At 47.4% G+C, this 27,825-nt stretch overlaps 1 protein-coding gene across 1 annotated transcript in view; it reads right to left on the reverse strand.

Annotated features, from left to right (window-relative positions):
* Nucleotides 1-27,825, reverse strand: part of LOC119436713 (nose resistant to fluoxetine protein 6) — a 58,911-nt gene extending 31,086 nt beyond the window's left edge. Inside the window, exons 1-3 of the mRNA XM_037703682.2 lie at nucleotides 27,732-27,825; nucleotides 19,631-19,717; nucleotides 12,590-12,755 (exon numbers count right to left, since the gene is read on the reverse strand). Coding sequence (XP_037559610.1) covers nucleotides 12,590-12,755; nucleotides 19,631-19,717; nucleotides 27,732-27,781 — 303 coding nt within the window. The 5' untranslated portion in view covers nucleotides 27,782-27,825. The remainder of the gene's footprint in view (nucleotides 1-12,589; nucleotides 12,756-19,630; nucleotides 19,718-27,731) is intronic.

The following is a 27,825-nucleotide window of genomic DNA, read 5'->3' on the forward strand; positions in this document are numbered from 1 at the left end:
AACGGCGCGTCACGCTCAGGAGACGAATTGCACTTATTGATTGCAACAAGTCTTCGAGTTTGTCTTGGAGTTATTAAGCCGACGTCAAACACTGGTCATCGCAAAAGCACGCAAAAGCAGTTACTGTGTTGAAGGAGAGGGAGACATTATGGCATTCTTTTTCATATATTTGCTCAGCATGAGCGCCACAAGCTATCGGAAGTGCTGCCTCTGAGAAAACAGATGTAATTTGCATTCACATCTGGTTCAGTATGAAGAAATTGTTCCCGTTTTTGAACACAATGATGAATCACTGCAGTCAGGGATATATCCAGAGCTACCAGTTTTTGTGAACATTCTAGAAAGAAGAAAAAGTTTGAAGTTTTACCTATCGGTGTAGTTAAATTAGTGTTGTTTCAAATGTACGGCCAACACACCAGCGCAAAGCAGGTGTACACAGATGGCTCATGTACCAAAGAAAGTTCAGCGTGATAGTTTACCAAAGATAGTTTACCGATATTAAGAATGCAACGCCGGTTTGATACCACACCAACGGCGGCATACTCTACGCGATTTTGGAAGCGACAAGGTTTATTGCGGCCAGTCAGCCTTAAAATAAATAGGTAGTTTGGCAAGATTCGCAGTCTGCACTGAAGCTGCTCTGCGAAGTTCGGGCCAAAAGTGCGCACAGTAATATATTTTTGAAAATCGCGGAGCAGTCACAAGTTCCTGGTGCTCGTGGTCACGGAAATTGCATTTCAGTGTTTTCCCAGGCATACCGGCATAACTGAAAAAGAACTAGCGGTAGAATTGGCGAAACCTGCGCACGAATATGGCGAAGAATACAACATTCCACTGTTCAGCGTTGAAGTTAGAAACATATTGTGCAAACTCTAAGCGACAAGGTCAACTGCGGCATGGTTCGATGAAGAGTCCAAATAATCAATTTTGTGTGCTTTAGGCCCCGGGCTGAAATTTGGTGTATATAGGAAGATATCGCGAAATGTGGAAACGTTGTGTCACTGCTTTAGCTTAGGTGTGGCATACACAAACCACTGTCTTTATAAAACCAATCGTGCAAGCTCCGCGTCATGTTCATGGGGAGTGGCTGACGAGGACATAGCCCACGCCCTGCTGGGCGGCCCATTATGCGCACAGCGAAGGCAATAGATGTGCTTTAAATTTAGGGCTCTGTGAAATCATCCATTGTCCTATGAGACAATACTCGGACAATGACCTGTTAGTGGCCTTGAAATAACAGCTTTCAGAGCAGTGAAGAACGTTTTTATAAGTATGGACATGTGCGCGAAATAGGAGGGACGATATTATGCAGTGACACCTTCGTTGCTATGTTTCACTTGTTCTTGTTGTTTTTTTTTTTCAGTCTCTATGCACGGTAAAGTCTTCTTTTATTTTTGATAAATCGTATTTGAAATTGTAAACCAAATGTTTTTTGCATATATTAAGAGGTGGGTGAATATAAACTTTTTCAAATACGAATCGAAGGCGAATAGTAAGTGGCGAATATCGAATCGAACAGAAAATAGTTAAACGCAGACGGATACATTTGAGAAGCACATGACTACATGGCATGAATATTCATTTTGGTGTAATTAGCTAACACACCTCTACTGACTAGTGCAAGAAAGACACCTAACTATCAGGGACCAGGGTTCAGTTTGAGACACAATATCGCCAGTTGTTATTAAAAAAGAAGCTGCATGATGTAGATTCTCAAACGTGCTCCTGGGACAAACGAACGGCAACGCAGTAGTGCAGAGAATCGCAAGGGCATTTATTGCGCCTTTTTTACACCAGTCTATACAGCCAGCCGAATTATTACCGATAGAACATGCCGATGGGCGCGCGACGTATCGAGGAAGTCCGGCTCACCGCCAGCGGATAGCGAGCGAATATGTTCGCTCCCATGCTGGACACCAACGCCTAATCGTTCGTGCGTACGGTCACGCGAACGGTGGCGCATCCGATCGATCGTGTTCATCCATTGTGGTGCCTTCCTTCTAAGCCTTTCGCAGGACGGTCCCGCGAACGTCTGGAGAGCACGCGAAACGCCCACGCAGCTGGTCGAGCTCCAGCCAAAGAGGAACAGACCATTCCCTTTTGCGCAAGAGTTAACCCGCTGTTAGGCGGCGTTAGCAGCGCAACACTCGCGCCAACTCTCGTACTAATCTGCAACAACAGCGTAGTCTGCAACAACTGGGTACCGCCGGCGGCACCCAGTTACGCAGGCTCCACCGATTACAGGAGATTCAAGAGCCATGCGGGGAAAACAACATCAGGGGACGCCTGAGAGTCGCGAGTCCCCACAATGAATAGCCTCTCAGCAACTATAGAGCCTAGTTGCTAAGAAGCTTTGCGAGAAAGAATGGCTGCACCACCTTACCAAAAAGGGTAAATAAATAATTGCAGGAAAAAGGTCCTAAGTTGTGAAAAAAGAAGAAAACCAAAGGGGGCTGCTTAAACATTTGTAGTGCTATAGATACATACAAAAGGATCCGAGCGTTGCAAGGCAACAACCCCAGGTTGTAGCGTAAAGGATGAAACTGCTACATAACTAGACTTCCAAAACTTTAAATGACAGACTATACATGCAAAAATCGTGCATTGTCATGTACGCTTCTACCACAAAACAGAACACAGAGCCTGCATTGTCCATTTCGTTTCTGCATTGCTTCGAATACTTTGTCGTCTCACTTTTGATAAATTGGAATAGTTTCTTTAGCAGAAGGAGAACAGTAACTATGCTCCAACAGTTGGTTGTTGTGACGTATTTGGTTAGCTTCCGTTATTCGAAAATACCGAATAGTTCCTTTTCACATACTAATACAAATAGTTAGTGTCTAGTACTCTATTCGTATCTACAACAGTGTGACGACGATGACGGTGACAGCGTGACAACGACGGCAACACAGCCATGACGAGATGACGTCAACGTAATCAGGACAACCAGGAGACAACGGCGTGACGAATACGGCATGACAACAACGGACTGAGACATTGTGACGACGATCGCAGGACATGGGCTGCGCACGCGCCCTTTATAGTGTGCTTGTTTACTCCCCAAGACCAGATACTTCTGCGACCATTCGCTTTGAAATTATGTAGATCCCCCGCACTGAAACGTGTGTCTGGAATACCAAGTTGGCATTCGGCGGCGAACGTGCCCTGCAGCTCATTTGCGTAAGAGCACGTACCCTCCTCCACGGAGAAAGCCCGCCAACCAGAAAAATGGGTAGAAGAAGCAAAGAAAGCTATTCGCTTTAAAAAATGTTTCCTATGTTGGTATCGAACCTCTGTCTCCCAGAACAAGAGCCAAATTATCTAACCTTTAGGCCACAATTCCACGCATACACTCTGTAAAAAAGGCTGTAGTAGTTAATACTTGGTTGTCGCACTCTTTACTACGTTAGTCTAACTGCACTTGATAAAGGTATATTTATTAACATTACTGACTAAAAAAAAGTTGTCGCTGTTACTAATAGATCTCGCCTACCGATAGCAAACGCAGTTAGCACTACCGGATACAAAGTTTTTAGCCCACAACGCAGCTACCGGACCAAGGGGGGGGGGGGGGGTGAGGGGTTATTCTGTAAGAGTCCGCCTAGTGTACTGTCTGCTTTGGCTGTCGCCATTGGCTCCCTCTTCACGAGCGCGAAGGAGACTGGCGACGGTCCTAGCCAGTCTTCTTCGCGTTCGTGAAGCGGGAGCCAATGGCGACAGTCAAAGTGGACAGTCCACTAGGTGGACTCTGAGAGAATATCCCCCCCCCCTCTCCCAGCTCTGGCGTATTAAAAAGTGGGTCTGATATATCTGTTATAGGTTAGAAACTATGTTGCCGGTGGTACTAACTGTGTAGCTTAGCCCAGTGGCGCAGCCAGAAATGTTTTTGGGGAAGGTGGGGGGGGGGGGGGGGCACGGAATTTAACCGGGGACGCGGATAGTGAGGGGGAGGGGGGGCTGAGCAGTCCCCATACAAATTTCTTGGGAGGGGGGGGGAGCATGTGCTCGGTGTGCCACCCCCTCGCTACGCCACCTGCTCCGACTTGTTGTAACCGTGACTACCCCGCTTAGTCAGTAATGTTACTAAATCTACCGTTATCAACTGCCGTCTACCATGGTAGTAAATAGTGTGACAACTAAGTAGTATATACTACCTTTTTTTAAGATTGCATACCGCTTTCATGTCAACGCAATCTCTTTGAGATGATTCAGGCATGTGTCAAGTCGCATAGCACAAGCGAGAGCACGTATGCGAGCGCCAGCTTTCATTAGACCACGAACTTGCCGGTGTCTTGCACATTCCAACGTCGACCATGTAGCAACTTATAAAAGCGAGAGTACGCCAGTTTCTTCCATTCTTTTCTCGTGTCAGATAACTCTACATAAAAGATGTGCAACATCGGGCAACATTAGGGAGGTTTAGAATAGTGGTATCGAGCTTAGGGTGCCCCAACAAGCGACCGCTTTGCTTTCGCGGTCTGTACCGCCGGGAAGGTACTTTAGAATAGGGTTCCCGACTTGCCTTAGCTTCACGCGTTTGAAGCGCCCTTCCTGCACGTGGAAGAAAAATTAACACACAGTGCCAGAGAAAAGAAAACATCAAATAATTCAGTCCATACTGTTTTACAGGATGAAAGTTATACCTGATAGTTGATTATTTTTAATGAGTAGGCGCTGACGCGTTTTTGGGATGTTAGCGGCGACGTTGAGACGACGCTAAGCAGGTTTGGGCCGTTTGGGTACCCACGCTATTTTTGCAATTTAGCGTTAGAGGTGTGCGAAAAGACAAAACCCAACGATACTGCTTGGGTTCGGTTCAGCGCATGCGTGGTGGCGAGACCTTAATTTTTAGAGGCACCCTATCTTTCAGGGCCCCTATTCTAAAACAGCCGACAATGCTGTTTCGGGGATCGGTCCAGGACGTAACGGAAACGTTCCCAGCGTTTGAGGGATTCCAAAAATAAAATATAATACTGCCGTAATGCTGTCACCATCATACTATCGTCGTCCTCTTTGCTGTAATCATACAGTTTCATACGATAAGTACTAGAGTGGACTCGTCATTTTAAACGAAGTACTGTGTAATTAATAATTAAATAGACAGTATTAAAACCGTTTGATGGCAGGATGCGAACACAGGACTTCTAGCCCAGACGCCACATATTGAAACAGTTACGCCGCGGACATATAGATAGACAGGCCGCATAGAATGCCCGTGTTGTAAATGGTTTATTAGAGATCGAAGCAGCGCAGCGTCGACAGTCAAACGAGACGCAACTTTTAAAGCACGAGCGCCGTTGCGAGCAAAAGCGCTGGACGCACTAGTGTCTGAACAGACTAGAGCTGGACCCACTAGCGTCTCTCTTCGCTACAATTACTCCGGGAGTGATAAGGGAGCCGTCCGGCGACCTAACAGCTCGTCAGGATGATAGGGTCGTAGTATGGCTTGAGGCGGCCGACGTGGACAATGTCTCGCCCACGACGGCGCTGGTCCGAAGATGTTTGAACTGGTTCGATGACAAAATTCACGGGAGATAGGCGTTCGACGACGTGGTAAGGGCCTTCATACTTCGGGAGTAGTTTTGATAAGAGGCCAGGGGCGGTGAACGGGACAGAGAGCCACACAAGCACGCCACGAAGGAAGGTGACCGCGGAAGTGGAGTCGCCGCGAGTGCTCTTCTGGCGCTCTTGGTCGTTGGAAGTAAAGGCATCAGCGAGGTCACGGCAGTCTTCAGCATGCCGCGCTGTGGCAGAAATAGGTGAGCCCTCGGATGCATCTGGCCGGTAAGGCAAAATTGTGTCCATGGTGTGCGACGGGTGCTGACCGTATAGTAAGAAAAAGGGGCGAAAAGCCAGTGGTGCTCTTAGTAGCGGTGTTGCACGCGTAGGTGACGAAGGGCAGAATGGAATCCCAGTTCGTGTGGTCGGAGGCGACGTAGATTGAAAGCATGTCGCCGAGCGTGCGGTTGAAGCATTCTGTGAGGCCATTGGTTTGGGGGTAGTACGCCGTAGTTGTGCGATGAATAACGTGGCACTCTTCAAGAATGGCTTCAACCACTTCCGTCAGGACGACACGTGCGCGATCACTGAGCTATTCCTGGGGTGGACAATGCCGCAGGATGAATCGGCGAAGCAGGAATGAGGCAACATCGCGCGCTGTAGCTGCTGCGAGAACGGCGGTTTCGGCGTATCGTGTGAGGTGATCTACTGCCACAATGGTCCAGCGGTTACCAGCCGACGTCAAGGGAAGTGGCCCATAAAAATCAATTCAAACGCGCCCTAACGGCCGGGTAGGGCAGGGTATACAGGCTGTAGACCTGCCGGCGAGAGATGGGGTGAAGATTTCCGGCTCTGGCAGTCGGGGCAGGAGCGAACGAACTGTTGCACGTACTTGTACATTCCTCGCCAGTAGTAGCGCTGTCGGAGGCGCTGGTAGGTTTTGAAAACTCCCGAGTGTGTGCACTGTGGATCGGCGTGAAAGGATGCGCAGATTTCTGAGCGCTGACTGCGAGGAACTACTAACAACCACTGGCGGCCGTCTGTGGCATAACTGAGTCGGTGAAGCAGGGTGTCGCGAACCGCGAAATGGCGAGCCTGACGACGCAACGAACAAGTTGACTGTGGTGATGGGTCAGCAAGCAAGCCTATAATCGAGGCAATCCACGGGTCCTTGCGCTGCTCGGAAGCGATAGTCTCAAGGTCGATTGAAGAAACAGCTAGCTGGGATAGTGAGCAGCAGGTATTGTCGTCAGGCAAGGGAGAGCGTGAGAGGGCGTCGGCGTCAGAATGTTGGCGTCCGTTGCGGTACAGCACGCGGATATCGTAGTCCTGCAGGCGAAGTGTCCAGTGGGCAAGACGACCTGCAGGACTACGATATGCGCGTGCTGTACCGCAATGGACCACCACCAATTGTAAAGGGTTTATTGGAGATCGGAGCAGCGCAGCGTCGATAGTGAAACGAGACGCAGCTTTTAAAGCACGAGTGCCGTTGCGAGCAAAAGCGCTGGACCCAGTAGCGTCTCTCTTCGCTACATTGTGAATTTCTCGCGGTCAAGCCAGCGCGTTGAGACGCTTGGTGCGCTTCCATTTGACCACCTCGACAGGCTGAACCGCTTCAATTAGAAGCGATTTTGCGTGTTTGCAGAGTCGTCTGCACTTATAAAATTATAGATTGCTCCAAAATTATGGGAAAAAAGGCAGATAAAGCATAATAAGTAAAGCCACAAGAATGTCTGAATCCGCAAGCACGACGGCCAGACACATCCATGTACTACCGATCATTCCCATGGTGGCTGAATGATTGCGGCACCAGAGTTCCCTTTAGTAATTACTGACAGGAACTCTATGGCTGTATTCACACACACACACACACACACACACGCTCTCGTCACACACACACATTACTGCTCGCCTTACGCAAACACGTTGGTCTATCCATTAATTCTCTGCTGAACTCGAAACGCCGCTGGATAACCAGCAGCTGTTTGCAAAATTATTCGCATGACATCGATTCCCAAAGTGCGTGCGATCTGCATAAATATTTCTTTTTCGGTTCTATACTATGAAAGGTTATTCTGAGTAAGTAAAAGAAATATACAAACGGGAACCGGTGTTAATGCAAAAAAAAGAAAAAGCAGATCCAACGCACATATTGGAATCTCTGTGAAGAGAAGCTTTCGTGTAGCGGTTAACGAAATCCCATAAATTTTTCCATTCATTCCTGCGTCTATGGCGTAAAAAAAACTGGCGGGCTTGAATATGCTCTCGCGCACACTTGGTGCGGAATGTGACGCACGCGACGATCAACTCAGAGTTAGTTGGCCTTGGTACGATTGAAGTGTATACGTGTGTTTGTGGTCTGATGATTAGAGCATCGGGCTGCTGTTGGTGGGAATCGAGGTTGGATCCCACCATCGGTCACGTGATACTTTTTTTTTTTTTTGAAGTGTGAGCTTTTCGGCAAGACAGTAACAGTACCCAGCCGCTAGGGTGTTGTGGGTCCGCAAAGCAAGCTTTGCTTTAAAAACAGATATAGCTCCTCTGTGCTTTTGAAGGTGAAGGCTTTTGAATATTCTGCCGTGGTATTAAGGGTATGTGGTACTCTAAATAGGTCACCTTGGTTTTAGCGTGTTGCTATAGTTTAGCGTTTTAGCACTTAGATAGTTTCCGCGTTACGTCACGGGCGCAGCTGCATATCCTACTAGTACCCAAACATAGTTTTTTGTCCAAACATGGTGGCGATGATAAAACCATATTGGCATACGTACATCGTTTTACGTTTTTACGGTGGAAATTTTTCACCATTTTTCACCAGATTATCGCAAGTATCGATTTGTCGCTAAGGGCAAGATGGGCCTGTCACGCTGTCTTGCTCTCACATTTCTTGTTTACGCAGCTTCTGGACATTTTAGTGTCCTAAAGAGGCTGCCATGATGGCGTAAATTCAATCTATCTATTGGAAGAAACTACTGTTAATCTGAAATATTGCGTGCTCAATGGGGCACGCCCTCTAGCTTAACATTCAGGAGTTTTACGCCGTGGAACTAGTTATATTTTATGTCATTATCTATCAAAATTAACTATCAAAGGAAATCTCCATTCTCAGCTATATCCCAGAGATTACTGCCTTCAAACGGAAACGAAAAAAAAAAAAAACTGGCTTGTACAGACATCATCCGGGAAAAAAAAAAAATATTGCTCACGCTTGTGGTTGCTTTAAGAGAACTTCAATATTTCAATTTTAACGTGATTACTTAGCATTCTTTGGGACTTATACACTGCAGTTTTAGGTCAGCCGGTCGGTCAGAGTTCGAAAACGACTGTCGGACAAACTTGGGTCACTGGGTGCATGCCAACGGGTATAGGCCACTCTTCAATAAACCAACTTTTTCGCCAACTTGAGCCACTGGCTATGCGTCAGGGGGTACGTACCACTCTTCAGAATAACCATAATAACATATAGAACCAATTATCACCAATTACACACCCATCCTCATATAGATTGGTAATCACACTAGCATGGCTAGTTATACCGAAAAGATGGATGCGCTACTATTTTGTTTCGCTGATATGCCATGTTCTAATTTTGTAGGTTCAGGTTGCTGGTAACCAAATGCAGTATAAAATAAAAACTACATTCTGACGAGCATATTTCTAAAAAAATGTTAAGTCAAAGATTTAAAAATGAAAGAATTAGTATTCTGAGCGAAACGCACTTTTATGCTTCCACATTTACCCCAAATGTTAAAAACGCATCAGCAGAATGCACACAACTTCTTGCTTTATTTACTTCATCTCCAAAGCTTTGCATGAAATTTCTTTGCCTTTGTCATTCACTGCTCCCGGTACAGTTGCGGAATTCTCCTTTGCCAAGTCTGTCTTCACCAAGGCAGGTCAGAGGTCTCACAGAATACACGTGGTTTTATGCCAAAGGCACTCAGAACAGCACTTCATGCTGCATTTTGATCCTTGTCCACTTCGCATGCGTTTTAACAGCGTAACTGTTTAAGCCAGCCGTTATTCCGTTATTCGTCCACAAAAAATGTGAGCCGATCCTGGCGGTATTGCAGAAAAGGTCCAAGCGCAATGGCACATACCCCTGTGAACTAGCGAAGCTGACCCTGGCTAAGTCTAGCTAAGCATGATTGGGACTACTTAAGCTTAGTCAGTCATTGATAGCTAATCGATAGCCGATCAATAGCTAATCGATAATCGATCAATAATCAATAAATTCTGGAAAATGGTGGGGCCGGATGACTTGGTAGTGCTTAGCCTAGCCCAAATACGTAGCAAATACCTTGCGATAGGCAATCGATAGCCAATCAATAGCTAATCAATAATCGATCAATAATCAATAAATTCCGGAAAATGCTGGGAATACTCGGTAGTGCTAAGCCTTGCCCAAATACGTGGCCAATACCTTTCGATAGCCAATCAATAGCCAATCAATAGCTAATCAATAGCTAATCGATCAATAATAAATAAATTCTGGAAAATGCTGGGGATGACTTGGTAGTGCTTAGCCTAGCCCAAAAAGCAGCACTAGCTAGGTGCCCATCAGCTCCGCTGTCTATTTAGCATTGCGCCTGCAGTGCAAGCTACACTAGTTTTTTTTTTTTTTTTTTTTTTTTTTTTACTTGTTGGAGCACAAAATTGGGTAAACATCAACGAAAGAGCCATGTGAACGCAAAAAACTACAGCAGCCCACACACTTTAAAATATTGCAGTGGCAACTAACAAACACTTCATAAACTGAATGTATTTTACATATCCAATCGCATTATTCAAGAAAATTGCAAATACACTGACTAAACCACTACGATGACATGCAAACGCAAACACCGTCTGCTTTGAGGCCTATTATGTGGCTTGGAGCGGTCCTCCATTCTAGCCGTACCACTTCCTTGTTCTTCAGACTGTGCATAATTTTTGACGCCAGAACGAACAACCAAATTTCTCGTCAGTTTACCCTACCAACCCCCTTTTATGTTCAAAGAAAAATGAACCTCAGGTGTGCTCAAGCAGATAGGCCTATCATCAGAAGTGCGCCATTCCTCCGGGTTCCGATAACAAGGACGAGCGTACGAACTTCGTGGTAGATCGGGTACGCCGGGTGAGCGGTAGTCGGGTCTGTGGGCGGTGCTCCGTTAATGGAGCCCGACATTGGCCAACTCTTGCCGTACAACGGTCTGGATTAGGGATATTGTTGCGTGGGAATCGTCTGGGGCGCGAACTGGAGTACGAACAGGAGATGTAGCTTCAATCTCCCGGCGGACGATGCGCACAATACTGTCGGATGCAGGCGGCATAGGTGGGAAACGGAGATCCTCGCAGGTAGATAGATGTTGCAGCCGAATTTGGAAGGCGAGAAAAGTTGTGAGCAATGCGACGGCTTTTCGCTTCTTCGAATCGGCGGCATTCAGCAATGATGTCCTGCACTGTCGATGAGTTCTTGAAAATTAGGAGCGTAAACGCATCATCCGCGATTCCTTTGAGGAAGGGCGCGACCTTTTCCGGTTCCGGTTTCTTCTCGTCAACCTTGCGACAAAGAGCAAGCACGTCCTGAATATATGTCACATAAGACTCAGTGCACGTCTGAGCTCGGCACGCACGGTCTTTCTGCGCTGCACGCCGGTGACCGACAGGCTTACCAAACAAATCAGTGAGCTTTTGCTTGCACAGGTCCCAGCTCTTGAGTTCCTCTTCGTGGGTCTCGAACCCGACGCGTGCCGTGCCCGCAAGGTAAAATAGCAGGTTAGCGAGCATGACGGTCTGCTCCCAGTCATTGCTCGCGCTAACCCGTTCGTAGAGTTGAAGTCAGTCTTCAACGTCGGTGTTGTCTGTGCAGGAAAAGGTGACAGGGTCGCGCGGTTGTGCCAGGATGACGGTGGGCGCGGTTTGCGACGTGCCCGAAGCATTCTCGCCTTGAACTGGCATTGTCAATGCAGCCAAGGAGCGCCCGCTGCGTAAATCCGTTGTGCTTCTTGGAGAACCCGCACCTCGACCAAAATGTTACGGGGAAAGAGGTTTAAAATATATTTACAGAGATATTTACAATACGGCCACTGGTATACGAAACATACAAAATGGCAAAACCAATCCGTGCGACATTAGAGAGCGTCGTCATCTTCCGTACTGTCCTCAGCTTCGTCTCGAGCAGCGCTTGGAAACAATATGTTCGCCTTCATATTCTTTAACCCGGTCGTGGGCTATACAGAAGGTGCACACGAGCGTGAGTGAAATCTGCAGGCTCTTTTTTTATGCGCATCTACAACAGACGATATAGAACAAGCTCACTGCTTGACCAACTAAACACAAATTTTTTCTTGTGTATCGTAGCCATTGTCTACAGCGCTTGACAATGGAACACTGGTCAAAGCAATCTTCATTCTATGCAAAGTCGACTGCTATGAGATCAGACAGAAACTTTCTTGAGCTTATGGGTCAAGAAATGATCACGATAGTCATGATTGCGATAGCCAAGGCGACCCCTGATGATGACAGTCAAAAGAGGAGGAGAATGTGCTTTAATGAATACGTTTCAACAACAACGCAGGCTAACATGCAAAATCACAACGACTATCCCGCGTACGATCCGAATGGACGGCCGTCAGTTTAGTGTGGAGCCGATCCTATTCTCTTGTAACAGATTTCTGGGGATAGAAAATAAGTACCCCTGTCTTTATCAACGCAGCTTAAAGCATTCAAGTTGCAATCCATAGGCGCCGCTCTCTCCACCTTACGCACACACATGGTCGGCAGTGCCTCGTTCAATGTGACTTGGAGCGCGTAATGCACATTTTGCCAATGGCGCAGAGATTTTCTGTCGCATTGGTTGGGGTCTGCTTACCCTAGAACAATAACAAAAAGATAACGCTTCATCCGGGGTGAACAACTCGTTTCTTGTCGCATCTTCTCTTAACGTTGTTTATTATCGTGACCTGACCATCTACCCAGCTTTCAGCGGAGCGAATGCATTCTACGGGGCCAATTTTTCGTTAATTCGTAACAGCCGATTATCTAACCCAATATGTAACAACGCTGAGTGGTATTTTTGATACCTCTAAGATATTTAGACATGGAAGCTCACCTGTGGGCTTATCTCATAGAAGTTTCTGATGTGAAGTACATAGCGCCACCAGTCAGAAGACACTTCATCGTAAAGCTTCTTGAAGAACATTTTCGTGTCTGGCCCGGTGACAAAAAGCGGTAGTATGCAGAAGCACATGATGATGAAAAACAGCGGTACGCATATCCTGTGACAAAATAAAGAACAAAAAGACCTCTGTTGACTATTCGCATGAAGGTAGATCACTTTGTTACGTTTCCAAATTTAAATATATCCAAATGAGATATTACTGAAACTGCTTTATACCTTGCAGAGCAGCTTGGTATGGAAAGCTTGAGCGCTGCTGATACTTTCATGCAGCAACACATTACAGTAAACAGCGTAAGAAGTTAAAGGTTTTTAAGTTATACATCTTATTTCACCTTTTATCAACAAATCCTTTTTTCACCGTAATATGGGTCACCGGACGAGAGCGTAACCAGGAAATAACAGCACATATTAGCAGTCTATATTATACGCCACTTTCTTGACATTATGAGAAATACGGTTCAAGTTTGACATCACATGATGCGGCCTTTCCAAAGCAGGGGTTTACTTGCATTGTCCAAATAAATGCCCTCAGATGTCAAACGCGTCAACTTACTGTTAAAATTAATTGTGGGGGGTACCCAAGAAAGCCCCTAGACGTGATGCCAAAAAATTTCTTCAATTTTACGAATACGCAATTTTTTGACAGCTGAGTGACAATATAACGTCAGAACCGTCCTTTTAGTTGCGTTAAAATGCGCACTATCGAAAAGCTTTGGAGGTTCGAGAGCAGTACATCCAACAGAAATAGCACTTTTAAAAATAGTTGCAAGTGAAGAAACTGTCTGCAGTCGGCATTGGGCATCTCGTGAGTGAACCTGAGGCCACCATAATTAATAGAAAACTTTGCTGTTCAGATGAAATTACGTTAATGGACGCTTGTTGGTAAATGAGTGCCGGGGGTCTTCAAATGGTTCGTATTGGGAAGTCTCTCGTTTTCCATTTATCTTTTTTTATGTGTTGATGTTGTTCCTGTTGAGTTTTTACATTTTCTTTTGCATGCATCGGGCACTTCGCATTGTGTGTTCTTTAGTTTGTGGTACAATTACCTTTTTTTTTTGGCGTGTAAACTACGCGTGTTTATAGTCCTCTTTATACTTAGCACTCACCTCATTGCGTATTGCAGCTGCTGCGTGTGGCCCTTTTGCATGAGTTGCGTATTCTGCACCTTTGGCCTTTGTACTTGGCTTAATAAGAGTTTTGATCAGACAGCTTAAGATGTGATGTATATACCGGGTGTCCCAGTTAACTTGGACCAAGATTTAAAAAAGCTTGGAGTACGTTTAAGCTTCGCCTTTAGGAGTGGAACGCGATCGCGTTATTGGACGCCATTGACGCCGACACCGACACCGTATTTTTTGCGACATGAGGCCCGATCAAAATTTAGAAAGGCTCGGTTTTCAACACTCCCCTCAATGTTGCCTAGTACCAAACTACAGCGAAACACCATCATAATTGAAGGACGCTTAAGCTTCGCGTTTAAGAGAGGAACGCGATAGCATTCAGAGATCCCTGGCTGCTTATCAGGCTTTTTTCTCGTATATTAAAATTACAATCCGACGCTATCACCTCTCTAGGTTGTGGTTAAGTCGTAATTTACGATTTTTCTGACAGATTTAACTTTGAGAAATTCAATTTTTGTTCACTAACGCCTTGCGACACGCGAAGGGGCTCCGCCCGGTCGGGGTGGATGATGTGGTTCAGCATGATTATTTCCGCCAGACGCCGATGCTTAACGCCGACGCAGACACCGACGCCAGATTTTCTGCGACACGGGGCGCTTAACGCTGTCGCGTTAAAAAAAAAAGAAAAACAAGAGCTCTACAGAAATTGTACCGACTGCATAGTAACCGTAGTCGTGTGTACTTACAGCCAGTATTGTTTTTCATCACGAAGTATTCATTAATTACATGCTCTTAATTAGTAAAGTTTTTATTTATTGCTTGAATCGCGAACCTATCAATTATAAAGTTGAAGGGCACCTCCAATAGCCTCCGAATCAACCATTTGTTTCGTGCTCAGCTTTGCCTCGTTTGTTTTTCCGAGAAAAAACAAAAGCGCGCAAAACTACAACAAGGGCTCCATTCTGGACACGCATGGCGGCTGCACGGCCGCCATTATCCGCCATCTTGGCTGTCTCATTGGCTGTCCAGAGGTCACGTGTTTTGAAATTTGTGCCGGGAAACGGAAGTTTTGCAAAATGCTATTTTGCGTTTTCGTCAGAATGACGAAACGTGACGTGGAGCTGCAAATTTTATCGACTAATACTTTTGCGTGGTCCTTAGCACCTATATTGCGACTTTAGCGCTTTAAAAAGAAAGTGTACGGTAGCGTGCAGAAGCCCGTGGAATGCATCTGCAATTTCGCGAATATGTGGTGGCGTTTCAAGATAGCCGGCATGTCAGTTGTTGATTGGCTGAAAGAATATCCCGTGAAGAGCGTCACAGGAAGGGCCGTTTCGTAAACGTCAATTTGACGTTGCGTGACGTTGCACTGGGCCGCCATTGCACAGATTTTCCGCCATAATTTGGTAGTGCGACGAGCCGCGCGAATTATGGTAATGAGCGGCCATATGCAGTGTCAGTCGAGAGGCATGCGTATCGCCGCATTTTCCCTGTCATTTGGGGCCATGAAAATCTTTTGTTCACAACGCGTGCTCATAGCATTTGCATCGCTCTCGGGTGGTGTTGGCATTTGTGTTTTGAACCATCATTTCTATTAAAAACACGTTTATTTGAAATAATATTGGTTGAAACTAGCAAACTTTCTGCGACACTTCGCACTTTTCACTATTGTGTTTGTATTGTAATCAATATTAATGACTTTTCGCGTCATCAAAGGCTATGACAACGGTGACTTTTTAATTTACAAAAAGAAATGTACGCAAGACGGCGCCTTGAAGTTTCCTCTCGCGGTGCGAGTAAGCGGCGAAGTGCACAAGAGATGGCAGTGCCGGCGTTTGCGTCGCTCAAGCGTATAACTGTGGCGCGCGCAACGCTATAGATGATATTCGGCCGCTTCTCAGCCAGACGAGTCGGGCTGAGTCACTTGCGGATCACGAGATAGCGATAACGCGGCCTAGAGCGGGCGCAGTTCATCACTGGCAGGTCGCGTATATTGTCTCAAGGTAGAAAGCAAGCGCGTGCGCGCCAATATACGATGACTCATTCCGTTTCCCGAGGACACGCATCCTAGCTAATGAAGCAGACGACAGCCTGCGCGCATGCAGACGACGGAAGCGAGAAACGATTTTGATCGAATAATCGTACGCTTTGAGCTAGCTGCTTTATTTTCACTGGGGAGGAAAACTGTTTTGCTTTATCAACCACGCTATGTTCAATGCCTACATTACAGTTTCTTAGGCGAAACGTCAAATTTGCGTCACGTTACGAAAGCGAAACGGGGTTATCGGCGCCATTTTGTAAGCGTCGCGCCTACGTCACGCCTCGAAGAAAATGGCGGAATGTCCAGAATAGCGGCTCAATACGCGCTCACGCGCCGCTACTCAAGCGCCCCCTAGCGAATGGCCACGGATACACGGCTTTACTAGCGGCGGCAGCTCGATACAGGGCTTCACGCTATGTGATGGTGGCGGCATCATGAGAACACGCCGCTGACACATTGATAAGCGTAGCGGAGCCGTAGGAGGGAAGGGGGGATTTCGAAGCCGGAAAGCCGCGACAGCGCACTTGGGACTGTAATTTTGCGCACTCATCTTGATCTGTAGATAGGCGCACCCGGAACGTATGTTTCTTTTGTTCCCTTTAGCAATAAAAATAAACTCTGCGCAGGCTATGCCCATCTAATGCGTTTTGGCGGATCTGTACGGCCAGCATATGCTGTTGTCGATTGCGTAAATCATTTTTGCTTGACGTGTCAGTGCGTAGATAACAGCGGGAGATCTCAACGGTACCACGCCAGTGACCTGCTCTTCGAGAAGACAGTCATGCCCTTCACGAATGATCAGAAGGCTAAAATGATCCTGGTTCTGGGGGCGGCGCACGGCCGCACGGCGCCAAGAGGAAGGCAGACAAGCTATTCTGCATGTGGCATTGTGGAGGACGCCCTAGTCCGTCAACAATACTTAGAACGCACGAAGTCCTTTGTGAGACGGGTAGCTTGATAAGAAAGCGACGCAGGACTGCGACGGTAGTTCAAGAAGCAGAAACAGATGTTTTGGCATTATTTGTTGCTAACTCTCACGGTAGTGCACTCTAAGAACAGTTGCACCCTTTGGGGCGTATGTTTGCCACAGAACAATAACCGTCATCTGACTTGCGTGGCTTTCCTTTCTTTAGCGCTGTGCGCCCGGCACTTCTCGGTCACGAACGACAGGAGCGTTATCAGCGTGACACATCGTTCTCGACAGGAAAGTAGCAAGTGCAGAGTTTTCAAGATAGGAAACTCAAGCAAGACAGATGACGATTATTGTTATGTGGCAGAAATGCACACCAAAGGGTGCAACTGTTTTTAGAGTGCGTGCGCGGCGCCAGTGCGGAGGCCGGAACCTCAAGGTCATCAGGGTGGAGGATTTTGAAGAATGGTCAAATGCATCCGTACCATGTACACCCGTCAGCAAAAGTATACGGACCACAGGGTTGTCGAAAAAACTGAATTTCTTCGTAATTAACATGCTTAAGCTGAAATTGACAAGTACAGTGGAAAGTTCGGAATGCCAAGTTTGCACTGCAGTCCTCAATTTGGAGTTGCATTCGCAGGCAGTTGAAGAAATCGGCTTTATCGCACAATCGCTGGTCCGTATACTTTTGCTCACGGGTGTACATCCTCATCAAAAACTTGAAGACCGAGATTTTGAAAACAGACTTGACTTTGCCAATTGGATTTTCACGAATTGTGAAGAAGAACTAGACTTTCTCACTCACGTGCTTTGGACGGATGAGGCTAATTTCTCCGCAAATGCAAAATTTAATCTTCACAATGCACACTACTGGAGTGATCAGTGTCCCCACTGGCTGGCACAAACACGACACCAATACCAGTGGTCGTTGAATGTGTGGTGTGGTATTTTTGATGGCAACATCATCAGACCCATCTTTTTGACAACACACTAACGACACAACGCTACGTCAACGACATCCTCGAGGGCACCGTGAACGACGTCTGTTGCAACGTTCTACTTGCGCACCTTCGAAACATCTGGTTTCAACACGATGGTGCTCCTGCGCATAGTAGTAGTCAGTCTCGAGCGTTGCTCGACAAGCTTTTTCCTGGACAGTGGATTAGCCGGCACGGACCTGTACCCTGGCCTGCAAGGTCACCGGACATGACACCACTAGACTTCTTGTGGGGCTACGTGAAAGATCTCGTGTACAGCAGCGATACTACCACACGGGACGCCCTAAAGTCAAAAATAAGCAGAGTCTGCCGCGAGATTCCAAGGTCGTTGGTCAAAGCTGCAACAGCACCAGTGTTGGAAAGAAGAAAGTACAGTATTGCTTCAGACGGTGACCTGTTTGAACAAGGGCTATAAGTGGCAGTGAAAAATAACCACTCAAAACTGGTGTAAAACGTGACAGCTTAACGCAAATTCATGATGTCACCCTATCGTTACATAAATAAAGCTTGCGAAAAAGATACGAATAGGAAAAAACTGCTTTGTTTTGCCTCTTTTCCTGAGTTCAAGAGACAGAAATGGTAAATGGCTAAACCAGTTGCATCCTTGGATGTTTCTTCGTGGGCAGCTGAGACGCCTTAAGTGCTTTTGGTTTATTTTTTATTAAAATAAACTCCTGAGTAGCTCTTTTCTCTTCTTCCGTTAGCTGCCTTTTTTTTGTGCTCTTTTGCGCACTGTTTTTTTTAAACATTTCTTGAATTTCTTTTGTAGTTGTTTCATGATACGCGAAGGTTAAAGCTATCCCGAGGGCCTCATTATCGAGCACAACATTCTTGCGTTCGCAGATGCTGACGCTTATCGCACCACGCTAGTTAGGTCGCGAAGCCTCTCGAGCCATCCTAACAGACGAAGCCTTGTACGATGCGGCGATAAACGAATGCAGCCGTATATCTTTCAAAGGTTGCTTGGAGGCGCTTGAGTATAGCGGCGCGCGAGCGCGCATGTATTTCATATTTCGGGTATTTCGAGGGATTTCGTTTTTTATTGCAAAAAAACAACCAAGCACACTTCAGAACGAAATAAATGCTTGATTAGGAGGTTATTTGAGGTGCCCCACAACTTTGCAATTGACATGTTTGCGATTCAAGCAATAATTAAAAAGTTCAGTAATTAAAGCACTTATTTAATTAATACTTCGTGATGAAAAAAATACTGGCTGTAAGTACACATGACTGCCGCTACTATACAGTCGGTACTATGTCTCTAGAGCTCTTTTTTTTAATCTTGATCCAAGTTAACTGGGACACCCCGTATAGCTATGCTTACGTTTTACTTCCGTACTTTATTGACAGTGGTGTGCCACATGTCAGATAGATGTGTACTGATATCACACCGGTTTGGGTTTTCTGAAATACAGTTACAGTCAACGCCTGCAGTGTATTAAGTGTTCCTCCTTTGCCCATATTTTAGTGCACTACCCAGCCAATACTTACAATATGAGCCAACAAGCCCAAATCAAAGTTTTATTGTACTGTATTGTATTAGGAGGGACCTTAATAATAAATTGGGGCCGCAAATGGTCTATATAGACAAGAACTTCCTCTAATTTAAATAATGTGGTGTTGTCGCGCAACAACTCTGAAGGGGTCAAGTGCTCTTCCCAATGTGGTTTGTAACTTCTGAGTTATCTGTGAAATTCTAGGGGATAAGACATCATTGATCACATGCATTAAATTTCCGCAAGTGCACCACTCTGCATATGCTTCGCAGTGTCAGAATAAATTTCTAACCGGCTTCGTTTCTCCTACGTGCTCTAGGTGAGTTGCTTCGTACATTTTGATCATCATTCTAGTGATCCGGCTTAACGCGCTATAACATGATTCAGTAATGGAAATCCTTACCTGATCAGCCTTCGAAGAACGCCCATGACGAAAATAAGCAGGCCATTCGTCTTCTGTTTTGCTACGGTGAGGCACAGGAAAAACCCACTGTAATACCACATGAGAAGAGGGTCAGAATGGTGCTCAAAGGTTTCGCCACGAATTCTCTAAATCTTTGCAGGTACATTTAAGTGAGCCCGACAAATACGGGTCCAGTCGGTTTGTCTGATCAAAAAGACCGGTTCGGTCAACCCTTCTGCAAAAGTAAGGATGACTAGATCAACACGTTTGGCAACATCGATGTGAACGTGATCAGGTCGGGCAGGTTCAGGTCAACTTCTGACTCGACCTATTCACGTCAAGTTCATGTCAACGAAGCTTGTGTCAGTAAACCCATCCTTGGGGCTAGTGTGGTGCCCCGTGGCGCGGGATTGCGCTCTGTGCTACCACCGGCTTCTTTTTCTTCACTACGGTGAAGACACTCCCTCAGTGATCAAACCCTGGCATACCCCTCCGGCGAATGCATGGGCACATTTGTATGTTGGTTTATCTTTCGCTTTCTAAAAGCAAATTTTTAAGCGCTTATGCGAATTTATACCTTTATGTACTCAACGTATTTATTCCGGCTTGCATTTTATGCTAAAGTTTTCTTGAAAACGTCTGTTGACTGCGAACGTCTTTTATTATTATTTGCCATTTAGTGGCGCGTAAACTCAAGAGTCACCTGTCAACAATAGCCTTAGACTTTCTTTCTGTCGTTCGTACTTACACGTAAACAGAGACAAGAAATAACGGAAAACCGTAGAATTGTCTTGGTACACGATGTCCGGCACGCTGCGACAAATTTTACGCGGGTGAAGGTGAACTGTATGCTGCGTGAATGATAGCCTTCGAGAACACGCGTTAGAAGTTGGGCGGTGGCAGTCCAGTCTCCCATACTATGTGAGTGTTGACAAAAAAAATGATCACCTCTTACATATGTTCCATAAGTCTAAACAACGAGGAAAATTATAGGCGTGAACGTACGTTTACCGACAGTCGAGTTACATAAAAGGCATTTCCCTATGTGAAAATGTTGCAGCACCATTTCCACTTCACCTAGGTTATGCCCTGTACGCAGACGACATCACGCTCTGGGCCACCAAGGGCTCCCTCGCGCGAAAAGAGGCGACCCTTCAGGAGGCCGCGAGTGCCGTGGAGAGAATTGCGACGGCGAGCGGAATGCGTTGCGCGCCCGAGAAGTTCGAGGTGATTAGGGTGCACGGAAGAGGAATCTACAAGTCCCCCGGCCCTATCGACCTCTATCTAGAGGGCCAGAAGATCACGGAAAGCAATAAGACTAGGTTTCTGGGTTTTTGGATCCGGAGCTACCTGAAAGTCTCCCACACCATTCAAACCCTAAGGTTCCCATCAACCAGATTCGAATAACAAGAAGCCGCAAGGGCATGCGAGAAGATGACTCCGCCTCGTCCAGGCCCTGGTGATCATCAGAGTAACGTAAATCATGCCGTATTACTACCACTCGCTAAACAAACGCGACCAAAAACAAGTCGATGCCATCATCAGAGGCGCGTACAAAACGGCTCTGGGTCTCCCTGTCACCACCTTAAACGAGAAGTTAGCGGCTCTTGGGATCTTCAATACCTTCGCTGAGCTGTCGGACGTGGTTATGGCTTCGAAAAAAGCCAGACTACAGAACACGGCGGTGGGCAGGGCCATCCTCCACCGGACCGGAACGGCAACGGAGCTCCGTGCCCTCGATGGGCAACGAACACTCCCGCCCGAGGTCAGAAGCAAGATCAAGGCGAACCCCATCCCGAAGCACATGAGTCATGAACTCCACGAATGACGACGCAAGGCTCGCGTTAACAGACAGCGCCGACAATTCAAGGGTGACCCGTATGTAACGTACGTGGACGTGGCGGCGTACTCTGCAGGGGGCTTCTTCGCGGTAGCCGGCGTGAACTGGAGAGACAACTCCTTGACCCTCGCGGCCTCCATCAGCGCAGAGACCCCAGCTGCGGTTGAGACCATAGCCGCGGCGCGAGTAATAAAGCAACAAGACAGGGTGGGCAGGGAAGTTCATGTCGTTACCGACTCGCAATAGGCTTGCCGTAACTTTACCAACGGACGAGCACCGCTGCTAGCGGCTCAGATTCTAGGCGCGAGCATGCATCAAATCACGAGGACAAATCAAGAATCCCATCAAATCACGTGGACGCTGGGCCACGCGGGACTGGAGGGGAACGAAAGGGCGAACGCCTTAACTCGAGCGCTAATCAACCGAGTGGGGCAAGACCAATCGTCTCATCAATCCCCACCCTTTACCTTCGTGCCCCTGCCATCCATTTACTGCGACTGCCTCGAGATCCAGCGGCTCGCTCAGCCACAGGATTTATCCTCCCCCTCACTAAAAGCTCAGCGCTGAAGAGGCAGTAGCTCCCCGACTTATTCAGACTAAAGCATTCCCAAACCTACACAGATACAGCAAAATGTACCCACAAACATATCGCGGCACCTGCCCTTGGCGCGACGACACACGCCCTACACTCTTTGACGCCTCATGGGGGTGCGGGGGCAAACCTCAACACTTAAAGACGCCTAGCACGTAATTTGAGCGGTGGGAGATACAGCGGACCAGCGATACCCTGGTGGGACAAGAAGCTCTCGTCCAGCAAGTACGTCGAGCAGCCATGGCCAGTGGAGTCCTGGAATGAGGACGCCACCCACTCGATCTCAAGAGCAACGACCCCAAATAAATGTTTTCTCTCTCTCTCCACTTCACCAGGCCATCACGCCTTTCTCTAGTTGAATCGGTTTTACTTATCTGCAGAGGAATCGAGAGCTGAGTGGGATGGTTCAAAGCGGCGCTAAATACGAAGGACGGTGAAATACACAACATGGCACAAGCAGCCACCGGCTGAACCAGTGCCTGTGTTATGTCTTTCGCCGTCTTTCGTCTTCAGTGCGCTGTTACTAGTCTTCCAAAGTCATTACTTATCGGTTTGTCGCCACCCGTACCCCATTCCTTTGGCAAGATATTCCCTGCCGTAATAATATGTCACCTTCTTCTAGCCTATTTCAGTTTTCCGCTGTCCCATGAACATGTCCTTACGTCGGTTTTTATCCCCGCAGCGGATGAATACAGGTATTTTTGCTTCCCCAATATTTCTTTTCTGAATGAACCCATCCCATGCCTGGTGTTTCATCATGCATCATGCATACTCCCCCTTTATGTAGCTCCTAGTTCGGTCAGTTTATGGACCCGTGTTTTGTGACGATCTATCTCGTTTTCCATTCTGTTCGACCTTCGGCATTTGCTCAAGCGCCGACACACCGCCGTTGTTGCTGGGATAAGCCATTCGGCGCGACGCATATGATAAGAGTGGAAAATGAAGTGGAACGTTACAAAGTGCTAGCTCAGGTTTTCTATGCTTCTCATCCTCGCTTGCTCCAAAACAAATGAGAAATGAATTTTACCGCAACTTGTTGATTTCCGTATTTACTCGCAAAATGCTCGCACTCGCGCATTTCTATTACCCACATATTGTCTATCAAGAATTTTTATGTTTTTCCTCGAGTAGTGGCCGCACCTTTGACGTTTGCTGCAACGATTGTCGTCTGCTTGTTCCGGCCTTCGATAATACGATGGATGAATGCTATGAGCGTCCCCTTTGGAACGGGGCGGTGGGTTGAGCCACCAAGCTCTTGTTATTGTTTTGCTCAATGTCCTACCTATGTGAAAAAAAGGGGGGAAAACGCGATCAATTTCCATCACTACACTTCCGGAACCCCAATGGGGAACTTTGTATTTGTACGTCTCCATGGTTTGTCGTGTCCCTAATTTTCCTCCGCCAAACTTCCAATCACCTCTTACTAATCACTATTGCGGACATGTTTACTTTCCCCCTGCTCTCGCTGAACCCACGGGCTTCAAGGAGGCCAGAGGTGCCTAAATCGACCGCTGGGCCGATATATCTTCACATTCTAATAAAAACACGCTCCAACGTTTCCCTAACTGTACCGCAGCAAGCACATGCTTCTTCTTCCTTAATTTACGCCGCCTTATAAGTGCGCGTTCTAAGGCATCCTGATCTTGCTTCGCAAAGTAAAGAGCTTCCCTTTAAGTTATCGTAAATTGTTTCTTTCTTGACTTCGTTTTTTCCTCTTAAGTAGTTACTCATAGAAGGTTTCTTTTTCATTGCCGCCACCCATGAGACTGTCTCAGCGTCTCTGACTGTGCGCTTGACACTCTTTGTTGCCATGTTACTTACTATTTACTATGCCGGTCGCGTACTTGCTGGCAAGCTTCCTAGTTCTTTTTCTCCTCTGTGAACCAATGTTCTTCTTGTACAAATATTTGAACACTCTCCCAGCCCATTTACGTTCTTCCATCTTCCTCAATCATTGTTCATAATCAATTTTACTCTGCGATTCCCTCACTTCAAAACTTGTCTAGCCGATATCATCCTGCACAGCTGAGCGCATTAAAGTACCTATATAAGAAAAGTACCGCCATCCTTTGATATACGCCGCTTCTCTCTCTCCTGCATCTCCGATTGGACGATGATAGCGCTCGCTTTTCACTTCTTTATATTTTCTTTTTTTCCGCCTCAGAGCCATGTTGAAAGTCCTCTGCGCAGCCGCAGTCGCCGGCGGCGGCGGCGGCGTGCGCCCGGCCTGAAAGCTTCAACGTAGACTTTCTAGGTGCGCCACCGTCGACTTGGCTTTCACAAGCAAAAAGTAAAGAAAAAAGCAAGCGCTTTAGGAGAGGAGGCGGCGGAGGAAAGAGTAGATGGCGGTACTTTTCTTATATAGGGACTTTAGAGCGCATGGCAGCCGAGCGCCATCTGTTGAACGTCATGCACACTATCAGTGCGCGAACCCGAATACAATTAAATCGAAACCATAAGTGGCGAGGCTTCCGCCATTTCTTGAAGTATGTGAATCACTCGTAGGTATAGCTAACGTCGACATTCTTTTTTTCAAGCGAAGCTTGTTATAAGGCACAAATTTCGGTGGCGTCCGTGTACGCAAAAAACTATCATCATCAGCACTGGCTCGAGCGTCGTCGTCTTCTTCCGTAGCTGGCTCGTTGGCGCCCCTCGGGTAGCGCTCGTGCTCGGCACGCGCTCGTGCCACTGCTCCCGCGTTCGTCGTCGTCGTCTGTTTCCACTGCTGGCTGCGTTGCCACTAATCATTCCAACGTAGAATTTCACTTCTCTTCCACCTGGATGTGAGGGACTGTTTCGAAGAGAAGTGAAATTCTACGTTGATTCTCGTAGTGCAGTCAGCGCCTTTCAGAAAGGTGTAATCTCGCAGCAAGCCTTACATATCATACAAAAGAGCAAAATCCACTTCCATTCGATCTGCTGGTTCCCTGCACACCTGGGAAACATCGAGAAGGCCCCCCTGAATCTCAACGAGATGGCTCATAAGAGCGCGCGAGAACTAACCCTCCGCAGTGCCACCCTCACGGGTCGGGACCACTTCCAAGAGAACAGGGACGCCCCACTCACATATGACGAGCTTCACTAAACACTTCTACCTACTGGAATTTGCAACACCACATCCCACACTCAAGAGACCACAAGCACTCACTTTGAGACTACTTCAAACCAATACATACGCCACACCCAAACGCCTATGGCGGAACGATTCCCCTATACACAGTGCGCGAACTGTAATGAACCACTTGACCTCAAACATATGCTCTCGCCATGCGACCGACCGAACTACCAATGCCGATTACACTCAGGACCTGGCCAGGTTCGAGGCTGCCATTCGCAGTCCGGATCTGGTTGAACAACTTTGGGCAGTCCAGCAAGCCCACGACGCGGCCGCGAAGCTCCGTTTTCCGGTTCCGACGTGGGATTAGCCCTTCTATGGGTCTCCCCATAGCGTTAGCAGGAAGGACCAAATAATGTTTTTCATCCATCCATCCATTTCACTTTTCTTCTGTCGTCGTAATGGGGAGGCCGCGTTTACGGGGGTATGAGCCATTGCTTAAATTAAGGGGGTATGAGCCATTCATTGTCTTACGGAACGGACATATTTAATTTTGAAGCAATTTAATTTCGCAGAATCGCAAGCTACAATGGCGGGCGAATGCTGCTAACCACGCCACCGAGCAAACTAGAGATATCGAACGCAATGCGCCGACGGTGGATTGCGGGCGTACCGTCAGTGATGTCGTTCTCTCCGTCGCAACCGTCGCATCAGGGTTAGTTTAGGTGCACCCAGGACAAGCCACGCGTACCCCCATTTTCCGGTAAGGGAAAGTTGGTTAGCTTTTTCTTTTTATTGGTGTAGCTTCGCCATGGGGCAATATGGAAGCTACACGGCTTGTTGCAAACTGAAGGCAGACGACAATTCCGACGTAGACAGTGGTGACGCGACTATAACGATGAGGCAACTTTCAGCCTCATCCTATAGTAATCGTGCCGGGGACTTCGTGTCCGCCACGATTCCGAACCGATTACGATTACGAGCCCTCAAATGGTTGCCCCGCGCACGTCGGGGAGCTTGGCACTAAAAAAGACAACAGCCGCGACAACAGCAACAACAATACTAACGGCCGAAAAAACACCGGCATCTCGCCCAACCACAACGAGCGTGCCCATCTCGTCACGAGGTAGCTTATCCGCTGCGACGCGATCACCCAGAGGGCAGCCGCCTTTGTTGTGCGGGACCCCAGCGGAGGAGTTACCAACACAACCCAAATCGCGGCCAACGGAGCTGGGGGCCACGGGGACGCCAACCGCGATATCAAGGAGTTTCCGGCCTCGTACCGAGAGGTTCTTGAACACTACAGGCAAGAATGTATGAAATATCCACAACCCCACCGGCGGCTGGACAGGTCCCAGGCAGTCGACCTGAGGCGGTTGCAGACGGGCACTTTCCCCAACCTACCACCTGCACCGCCTGTGGCCCGCGCTGCACCCGTCTCCCGGCTGCCCGTGGTGCGAGCACGAATAGGCTGATATGGCCCATATACTTTGGGAATACCAACGCCATGAGGAAGAAGGACCAAGAGAGGAAGGGGGAAGACAACAGCAGGACCCTCTGAAGCGGGGAGCCTCGCTGAGAGATGGCAAGCCGCCCGCCTCAGCGAGACACCCGAGGACCACGGAGTGGGCCGTACAGCGGGCCAGGGCCATTGCCGAGGATCTCGAAAGATTTTTCTCCGGCGATGGACCCCTGGCAGCCTAGCCCCGGGCACCAACAGGCATAACCGTTGGACAAATAAAGTTTGTTCCTATCCTATCCTAACTTTCAGTAAACTCAGTTTTGACACCGACTCTGCATAGATCTGGCATGAGTCAATTTATTTATGCGTTCACTGACCCTAGGTTCTGTTAATATGTGCAAAGGAAAATGCTGTTAGCAAATCATAATTCGTTTCAGCTTACAGGTGGCTGCATGAGAACATTAATTGATATCCAATGAACTTAATTTTTCTAATTAGCACCTAAGACGTGCCGTGCCGGCCACCAGTTCGTATGTTCTTCTTTTTCTGTTTTAAATCCTGAGTGATGCCATGGTACCAGGAATAAGAACGCCATACTCGTTCGACTGAACCTTTTCAGTGATGCTTTCTAAAGAAATTTGACACTATTCTTTAAACACACTGTCATTCTTGGCGACATACCCCCCCCCCCCCCTGTTCCGTCTTGCGTATATCTGTTTCTAGCCTTTTTCGTGGGCCGATCCCGGAGAGTGTGCCGTCTAAAAATGTGAGTTCATTCCGAATATAATGAAGTCTAAGGCCGTTACAGTAGCTATGTGCAGTCTAAAATCTGGGCCGATACCGAAGCTAGTGCAGTCTAAAAATGTGTCCATATCGCGAAGGTAGTGCAGTCTGAAAATGTGGCCCGTTCCTGTGGGTACGAGCAGTCTAACTATGTGGGCTGATCCCGAAGAAAGTGCAGTAAAAAATATTTAAGCCGTCCGACGCTCTTCCTACTCTCCTCCCGCGAGGGGTGACGCGTAGATTTCCATGCGCAGTAGCTCCGTCCCATTGTCACCCCCAACTTTCTCAGGAAGAAATTGTCACTCATCGACTTCAATGTAGGTTGAACTGCCTTCCAACTTTTTTTGTTATTCGAGCACTATAACTTACCTGAGGAAAAAGAACGTATCCACACTGTTGAACGCTGCTGCGACGATCATGCTTAACCACCGGTCGGAATCGATGAGTAAGTTCAGCAAACTAG

Source organism: Dermacentor silvarum, chromosome 1 (genome assembly GCF_013339745.2).
Source record: "Dermacentor silvarum isolate Dsil-2018 chromosome 1, BIME_Dsil_1.4, whole genome shotgun sequence".
NCBI lineage: Eukaryota > Metazoa > Arthropoda > Arachnida > Ixodida > Ixodidae > Dermacentor > Dermacentor silvarum.